This window comes from Halichoerus grypus, chromosome 8 (assembly GCF_964656455.1).
Source record: "Halichoerus grypus chromosome 8, mHalGry1.hap1.1, whole genome shotgun sequence".
NCBI lineage: Eukaryota > Metazoa > Chordata > Mammalia > Carnivora > Phocidae > Halichoerus > Halichoerus grypus.
The window spans coordinates 118,964,073-118,972,877 of NC_135719.1; the positions used below are offsets into that span (position 1 = coordinate 118,964,073).

Genomic DNA, 8,805 nt, shown 5'->3' on the forward strand with positions numbered 1-8,805 from the left:
TCTTGGCTGTACACCATAGCCACCAACCGTCTTTCTTCTTCCCCAAGATAGATCTTTTTCCATTCTCGATCTACTTAGTATTTCTTATTCAGTCTATATGTGAAGGTTGTATTTTTCAATGTCTTAGGCAATAGACAGTCAAGGATTTTCCCATCCTACATGATGAGCATAATTCTGGTTGCTTTGTTTAGGCTAAATAGGTCGGCTGGCTAAAGTAGTGTTCACAACACCCTTTTCCATGTTTGCCACACAATCGTAAGTTCATAAATTAGTGGAGTCAGAGTATCTGCTGTTCTTAGCACTTGGGATGATACCAAAAAAAAAAAAAAAATGAGACATGGTCACTGGCTGTTCTTGAGGGGGATCACAATAAAGAAAACAAAACTATGAAACTAAGTGCCCAGTAACTACTTTGGTAGACCACAAATACCATGGTTGTTTAAGGAAAAGGATGGACTAGAGTGGACTTCTTCCTATTTGTTCAGCCTAATTTTTCTGTTTTCTAATACGCACACTTATTTTGTTATGTTTTTCTTCTCCAAGGATTCAGTATCATGCAAGGGCTATATACCATTCCAAAACAGGTTAGGCAACTTTCTTTGGATTGGTAGTCTCAGATAGTGTTCTCATGGGATTATTTATCCTATTATTTATTTTGAATTAGCTATCCCCAATTGAGTAAGGTCTAGAAAGATACCAATTATACATATTTTTAAAGGAAGAACTTAATCAGTACCAAAATGTTTTAACACTTTACAGTATGCTTGATTTTCTAATGAGAATTCTCTAATTTTTAAAAATTAACTTCATTGAAATTATTTTATATACAATAAAATGCATACGTTTTATTCAGTGAGTTTTGGCAAAATGTATACCTGTGTCACTGCCATGCCAGTTAAGATTTAGAACATTTTCATCACTCTAGAAAATTCTCTCGTGCTTCTTTGAAGTTAATACCCCTCCATTCTTCCCTAGGCAACCACTAATTTGCTTTCTGTCACCATAGATTTATTTTGTCTGTTTTAGAAGTTCATATAAATGGAACTTAAACCATAGAGTTTAAGTTTGCATCTGGCTTTTGATCAGCATAATGTTTTTGAGATTCATCAACATTGCGTCTAGTAGTTCATACCTTCGTATTGCTGAGTGGTATACCATGAGCTAAGTATATCACAAATATATTCATCAGTTAAAAATTATTTGGGTTTCCAGTTTTGAGCTGGTGTGATTAAAGCAGCTCTAAACATTCATAGTCTTGGGCGCCTGGGTGGCTCAGTTGGTTGAGCGACTGCCTTCAGCTCAGGTCATGATCCTGGAGTCCTGGGATTGAGTCCCGCATCGGGCTCCCTGCTCAGCGGGGAGTCTGCTTCTCCCTCTGACCCTCCCCCCTCTCATGCTCTCTCTATCTCATTCTCTCTCTCAAATAAATAAATAAAATAAAATAAAATAAAAAATAAAATAAACATTCATAGTCTTTTGGTGGACATCTATGTTTTCGTTTCTCTTGAATTGCTGGATCAAAGGGTAAGTGTATATTTTAACTGTATAAAGCTGCCAAACTGTTTTAAATCCGTTTGATTCCATTTGTTCCCACTTTGGTTCCATTTGTTCCACGTCCTTACCAGATTTTGCTTTTGTTGGTTTGTTAAGAATTTTTCCCATTCTAGTAAGGGTGAAGTGTTATCATTAAGGTTTTCATTTGCATTTGCCTGATGACTGTTAGTATCTTTTCATGTAGTTATTTAGGCATATTCTTTTGTGAAATGTCTTTTTTTTTAATTGGGTTGTTTTCTTACAGAATTGTAAAAATTCTTATATATATTCTGGATATAAATATTTTCTCAAAATCTTTATCTTTTTTAATGATAATGTTTTGTGTTTTGAAGATCAGAAGTGTTTTAGAGAAGCACACTTTTTTATTTTTCTTACGGTTAATGATTTTTGTGTACTGTCTAAAATAAACTTGCCTGCCCCAAGATTATAAAGATTTTATCCCATGTTTTCTTGTAAAACCTTTCTTGTGTTAGCTTTTACTTTTAGGTCTATAATCTCTCAAACTAATCTTTTTCAGTGTGAAGTAATGGTGGTGATTGGTTTGGTGTTTTTGTTTTTTTAACACATATGGAGGATATTCCATTGCTCTAGCATCATTTCTTGAAAAAGACTATCCTTTTTCCCATTGAATTACATTGATACCTTTTTTAAAAATGACCTGGCCAAATATGTAGCAGGAAGCAGAGTGGGGATTATTTCTGGACTCTATTCTGTATTTATGCTAATATCACAGTCTTGATTACTGCAGCTTTATTAAAAGTCTCAAAAAACAGTCATAAAAAGGAATGAAATACTTATACATGGTACAACATGGACGAACCTTACAAACACTGTAAGTGAAAGAAACCAGTCACAAAGTACCATATATTGTATCATTCTGTTTTATGGGATGTCCAGAACAGGCAAAACTACAGGGACCTAAAGTAGATTAGTGGTTGCCTGGGGCTGGGGTTGGGAGAGAATGGGGAGTGGCTTCCTATAGATATGGGGGTGTTGGCTGGGGAGAGGGAGATGAAAACACTCTAAAATTGTGGTGTTGATTGCACAGCTCTGTGACTATAGTAAAAACAGTTGAAATCATTCACTTTAAAATAGGTGAATTGTAAATGAATTCTATCTCAAGAAAGCCATTACCAAAAAAGAAGAATCCCAGCAGGTGTTTCTATAGAAAGTTAAAAGATGATTTTTAAAATTTATATTGAAATTAAAAGGAATAACTAAAACACTTTAGAAAAAGAACTAAGTCAGTGGCGCCTGGGTGACTCAGTTAAGTGTCCAACTCTTGGTTTGGCTCAGGTCATGATCTCAGGTCATGGAGTGGAGCCCCGTGTCAGGCTCCACACTCAGCAGGAGTCTGCTTGAGATTCTCTCTCCCTCTGCCCCTCCCCCCCACCCGCCCCACTCTCACATGTGCTCTCTCCCTCTCTCAAATAAATTTTTTAAATTTTTTAAGATTTTATTTATTCATTTGACACAGAGAGAGAGAAGGAGAGAGCTAAGCACAAGCAGGGGGAGTGGCAGGCAGGGGAGAAGCAGGCTCCCTGCTGAGCAAGGAGCCCAATGTGGGGCTCAGTCCCAGGACCTTGGGATCATGACCCAAGCTGAAGGCAGCTGCTTAACCAACTGAGCCATCCAAGGGCCCTCAAATAAATAAATCTTAAAAAAAAAAAAGTTGGAGGCCTTTTGTCTTTGTTAATTTTATTATTTGTCTTTCTATTTAACTGACTTCTACTTTGGCTTTAATTTGCACTTGCTCTGGTTTCTGAAGAAAACTTAGATCTTTAAGTCTTTTTTTTTTTAAGATTTTATTTATTTGACAGCACAAGCAGAGGGGCAGCAGGGACAGGGAGAAGCAGGCTCCCCACTGAGCCAGGAGCCCAATGGGCTGCTCGATCCCAGAACTCTGGGATCATGACCTGAGCCAAAGGCAGACACTTAACGACTGAGCCACCCAGGCGCCCCTCTTCTTTTCTAAAACGAAGTTATAAATTTCCCTCTAAGCAGTTCCTTAGTTGCATCCTACAAATTTTGACATTGTTTTTTCTCATTTTTCTCATGTCTCTTCTCATGTTTGTCATTTTCTTCTTGAACAGATGGGTTATTTAGAAGTATGTAATTTCCACATATTGGGAGATTAAAAAATATTTTACTGATTTATAATTCCACTGTGGTCAGAAAACATAGCCTATAAAGATGTGAATCTTTCAGAAATGTTTTCAGCCTTATTTTATGACCCAACATCAGTTCTGTCTGGGTGCATGTTCCATGCACACCGGTGAGAATGTATAGAGGCTGGTGTATCTTACTGCCTTTTTATTCCACTTATGTTTCCTCTCCTTTGGTATTTCCAGTAGTGCTTTTTATCATACATAGAAGTGTTGAATAAAAACAAGTCCTCAATTTTAACTCTGTGCTAATCAGGAAAGTGATGGTGTTCTCACTGGATGCAGAATGTAAATAATCAGTTAGTCTGATTGTACTCTGAATCTCTCTGCTAGAATGGGGGCCTGAGAGTGGTAAACTGGTAGTATGAACTGTTACAGTCAATTTTGCCTACAGGCCAGTTTTTTCAGTCCAGAACTTTTTGAGCAAAAACATTTTGTTTCATCTTAGTCATGCATTGTAATTTGAAAAATAGGATGAAATTAAAACCTAAATTAAAATAAATGGTATAAGCCATTTTGGCAAAAGACAAAATAATGCCTTAAATTTGATAAAAACTAGGTGGATTGGTTCTTTATGTGAATCTATGTGAGATGTAGGGCTTTACATTTCAACTCTAGCACCACAAAGTTTAGATTCTGTTTTGACTTCTGGAATGTTCTTTCAATAGTCTTGAGATATGAGTAGACCTAAGTTTTAGCAAGAATGTTACAGTGTGTTCAGTTATAATGGTGTAGGAGAGTCCCCTAGGAAACAAAGGATTCTGTGTACCACAGCCAGATGCACAACATTCCAGAATGAAAATTAGAGAGCCGCACAAGAAACTGCCTCAGGACAGGCCGGAGCTGTCGTATTTTTAATATGTTTTCCTACTGTTAAAGAAGTTCAACCAGCTGAATAAGTTGTTTTGTATTGTGGGTCCAATATAGTATTGGTGTGTGACTTTTATATCGGAGACATTTGGACTTGAGTTAGTCCTCTTCATTGATGGGTGATTTGGGGGCAGTTTTACTTTCTTGAACACATGTGCCTGGTAATCAGAGGATTCTGTGTAAGTTTCACACCCTACCTTACTACCTGCTCATCTGTGTGAAACAGCTGTTTCCTTTACCCAGTGTTTTAAAGTAGCCTGCTCTGTATCATTTCCCAAACTCTTCTTAGAATACTTTTTTTGCATCTCTAAAACCTACTTGGTGTACTGAAAACAGAGAAGCTTTAAACTAAAGCCAAGTTAATTCCCCCAGAACATTAGATTATTAAATCTTGGGTTGACCGGCAGTGTTTTCATTGAAAGATACACATTCTATTGATCCTTTTCTTTTCCCATAATGTTTACCCTGCTTAACTCTGTAATAGATCTAAAGGACAGCAGATCTTTAAAAAGCCAAGAGTAGATGGCATTTTGGGTCCTACCAACCTTGCTTCAACCTGAAAGTTTCACTCTGTATTACAAAAGATGTTATTTTTTAGGGAAAGGTTATGATGTTCTAAAATGCTTGAAAACAAATGTTTGTAGGGAATTCTAAGTAACAGTCTTTGCCTTGAAGCCTCTAGTGAGTAAAACAGAAATACATGAAAACCTGAGTAGCAGTATAAACAGGTTATATTGAGTCCCAAATGATTCAGTATGAGTCCTGAAGACACCAGAGCAAAGGATGATAATCACTGAGGCCATCACTGGGTTGAAGAGGAGCTCCTGAAGTGGCATATTTTGAGAGACAGCAAACAATAGAAGGCCATTTTTTTGTTCTTCAGTCATCTCTGACTCATTGTATATTTTGGTAAGGAATGGAATTACCTCAGTTTTTGTCTTCTCTTTCCAGCCTGAAGAGTTGAGAGAAATCATTGAGAAGACTAGAGAGATGGAACAGAACAATGGCCACTACTTTGACACAGCAATTGTGAATTCAGATCTTGATAAAGCCTATCAGGAACTGCTTAGGTTAATTAACAAACTTGATACTGAACCTCAGTGGGTGCCATCCACTTGGCTGAGGTGAGGGAAACATCCATTCTATGACATGATTGGACTTGATCTGGCAAACTGCCACTAGGAAGAGAGCCCTGATACTTCAGCAAGACCCTGAGGTGGCAGGCCAAATAAGCTGTAGACCTGTTCTTTGATCTCAAACTAGTGAGAAAATTCCCTTAGGCAATTTGTGCATAGCAGTCTTTATTCTCTGTACATGGCTTTAGAGGTTCTTGCCTCCTCTGGGGATTCTAAATGGAAGCTTTCAACAGACCAGTTCCATTTTATCCATGTAAAACCCTTTTAATTCTGTTTTCACCTAAATCTTTTCTGCCTGGTCCTATTTCCATGAAAAAACTTGTCTGTATATACACAACGGTCCATGTCTCACATAGTTATAAATATTGATGCTATTTAACGTTAACTTAAAGGACTTCATGGCGGGGCCGGGTGGGGGGAGCTGTGCTTCTGTGTACTGGGCGGGACAGTATTTGGTTAGAAGGCTGGTTTTGTCATCAGAAATATTTTCCTAAAATGTAAAAAAAAAATGGCACCACTTTGGTCTCAAGCTACTCTGTTAGGCTTGAATTCATTTGTGTGTCTTTTAATTCTAAAACATTCCGTTAGAAACACCAGTTTTTTAGCTCAGACTTTGTGGATCAGATTTCACTGCACACTCAACAGATTCTGATCTAGTTAAATATATATAGCATATGCTGATTTTTTTAATGATTTTCTGAAGTTTTTGCTTAAATTATCACAAGTGATTCTATAACCTTGCTTCCTTCTCTGATCTGCATAGTACAATAGAATGTATAAGTCACACTTTCATGAATGGCAGATGGTCATATAAACTGTTTTTTCCTCATGATGCAAATCGTTTTTCATATACACGAGAGGACATAGCACATTTGACAGTTTTGCATTTTTATATATGAGCACAGTATAATTTGATGACTGTGCCATATATAAGTAATAAACTGGAATTCTGGGATAAATATAGCTGCTGTGCTGTATACTAATATTTAATAGGTGACAAATGGTCATTGGTAACACTCATTCAGCATTGGAATAAAATTATATCCAAGGGGAAATACTGTAACAACTGACTTTGAGATCACAAGGAAAGGATGACCTGAAAGTCATTTGAACATTATAGGAAAAGAACATGGGGGTGAGGGGGGGTTAAGCATACAGAAGCAGGTTTTTATCCTATCAAATTCTGCCTCTTAGCGACCAGAATGCAATGGCTTGCTAAATCATAAATGTTTAAGCTAATGGGATTTTCATACGGTCTCTATAGCTGTAGCTATAAAATTCAGCTTCTGCAATTGGCATGGAAAGTTAATTTGTAGTCTTTTCAAGTCTTTAGGGATGGTGTGATGTGTGTCAAACGACCTCAAATGTGAATGTCTTGATTTTATTTTTATGACTTTAGCTACAGCATTACCTGTTCCCAAAGCTAAACACTGGAATAACATGGAGTTGTCACTTAATTTAACATAAGCAATTGTTGTAAATGAGTAGTTTGTCTCGTTGTTGTGTATATATTTGATTTCTATGTAATTTTACTTGAACAAATGTAGATAGTTATGTTGCCTTTTCTGTTCAAATCTGCATGGCCTGAAGTCGGCTGCAATGTGTCTTATATGGAAGTACTTTCAAGATAACCGTTCCTTAGGAAGAAAGTAACATTCCTGGGTCAGGGGAAGGAATGCCATACTATCTTTCCAGATCTGAAACACTCCAGTTTAGGACAGAGAAAACGAAGGAATATTAGCACTTAATCTTTTCAGTTTTCCAGTTTACTTTCTCTTAAGGAATGAAAGGTAGTCTATGGTAGACAATGGAGTTTTATGAGCTGCTTTTCGTAACGGACAACTGTTTTTGGCCCTAAGATCTAAAAGGTTGGCGGTTGAAGTAGCTGTTGTGCCGGTTCCTGAGTTACCCTGCAGACCGTAGAGCCACACGAGGGCCATGTGCTTTCACAGGCACATGCCATGTCATAGTATACTCTTAGCTGACAAGAGATTTTGGGGGTCAGTGAAGTCCTACAGTTCTCTCCTTATCAGCAATGGGAGAGGGACAGAAATGTTTATGTCCCAAACTTTTCTCCGTCTCAGTGACATGGATGTGTTGATATTCAACACAGTCCCTAAACAAAGTGAAAACTTAGTTGTTGACCTCCTTAAAAAAAAAAAAAAAAAAAGCCTTGCTATACACCCAGTTGTCCAGCTGCTCTGGCCAGTTGCATTTCCTGTCCTTTGTGGCTCTGATTGGAGACCCCAGTGTGGGGGAGGTCTTAACCACTTACAGGAATGATAGCAATAGCTAATAAAATGCACGGGTAGTTCAAATAAGGAAATACCTTCCTTTGCTAAATTTTCCTATGTCAGAACAAATGGAAAAGAATAGTATTTAGACTAATCCAGATTTGCTTTGTGTGAGAAATGTAGTATCTGGATTTTCTTTCTCCTTTTCTCATGGCCTAAGGAATAAGTATTGATAAGGAATAATTTGAATGTAGATTTGTGAATGTGTATGGAAACTATAAACCAGGGATTTAGCCTTAATAAAAGGTAACCTTTCTGACATCTATTGTTAATCCTCCTTTGTACTCTTATCTTGTATCCGCACTCTTATTTTGAGTTGTCATACTGCACACTGTATTGTAAAAACAAAGTAAAATTATATTTCAAATAAAACCATTGAGTACGTTCTGTGTTTACATCCTCTGCTAGTCAAGGTTTCAACTCACCTAACCACTCGGTCTGCAAGTTTTTGCCAGAAATAAGTCCACTGGAACCTCTGCGTGAAACATAAAATAACTTTTAATTTATTCTTCATGGTAGGGGAGTGCCCCCTATTGGCACAGACATAGGTTCTGTTTCCTTGTTTTAAAAAAATTTTATTAAAGATAGCGTAACACTGGGAACTTAAACATCTTCTAGGAAAAAACGTATGTAATACTCGGGCAAATTCCACTTATATGCAGCCAAGGATTTGCGGGGACAAAGGCTAGGGATGTGAGTTGACAAATACATAACATTCACTTTTCTACTGTACCACTCTAGATCTCCCAAAGGAGGCAATCATACCAACAAAAAGTGTCACACATA

At 37.3% G+C, this 8,805-nt stretch overlaps 1 protein-coding gene across 5 annotated transcripts in view; it reads left to right on the forward strand.

The window, feature by feature from the left end:
* Positions 1–8,391, forward strand: part of PALS1 (protein associated with LIN7 1, MAGUK p55 family member) — a 77,581-nt gene extending 69,190 nt beyond the window's left edge. For all 5 annotated transcript variants that reach the window (XM_036071151.2, XM_078053823.1, XM_078053821.1 and 2 more), the window contains exon 15: positions 5,541–8,391. In XM_036071151.2, the coding sequence (XP_035927044.2) occupies positions 5,541–5,717 (177 nt within the window). In that variant the 3' untranslated portion in view covers positions 5,718–8,391. The remainder of the gene's footprint in view (positions 1–5,540) is intronic.
* The last annotated feature ends 414 nt before the right edge of the window (positions 8,392–8,805 follow it).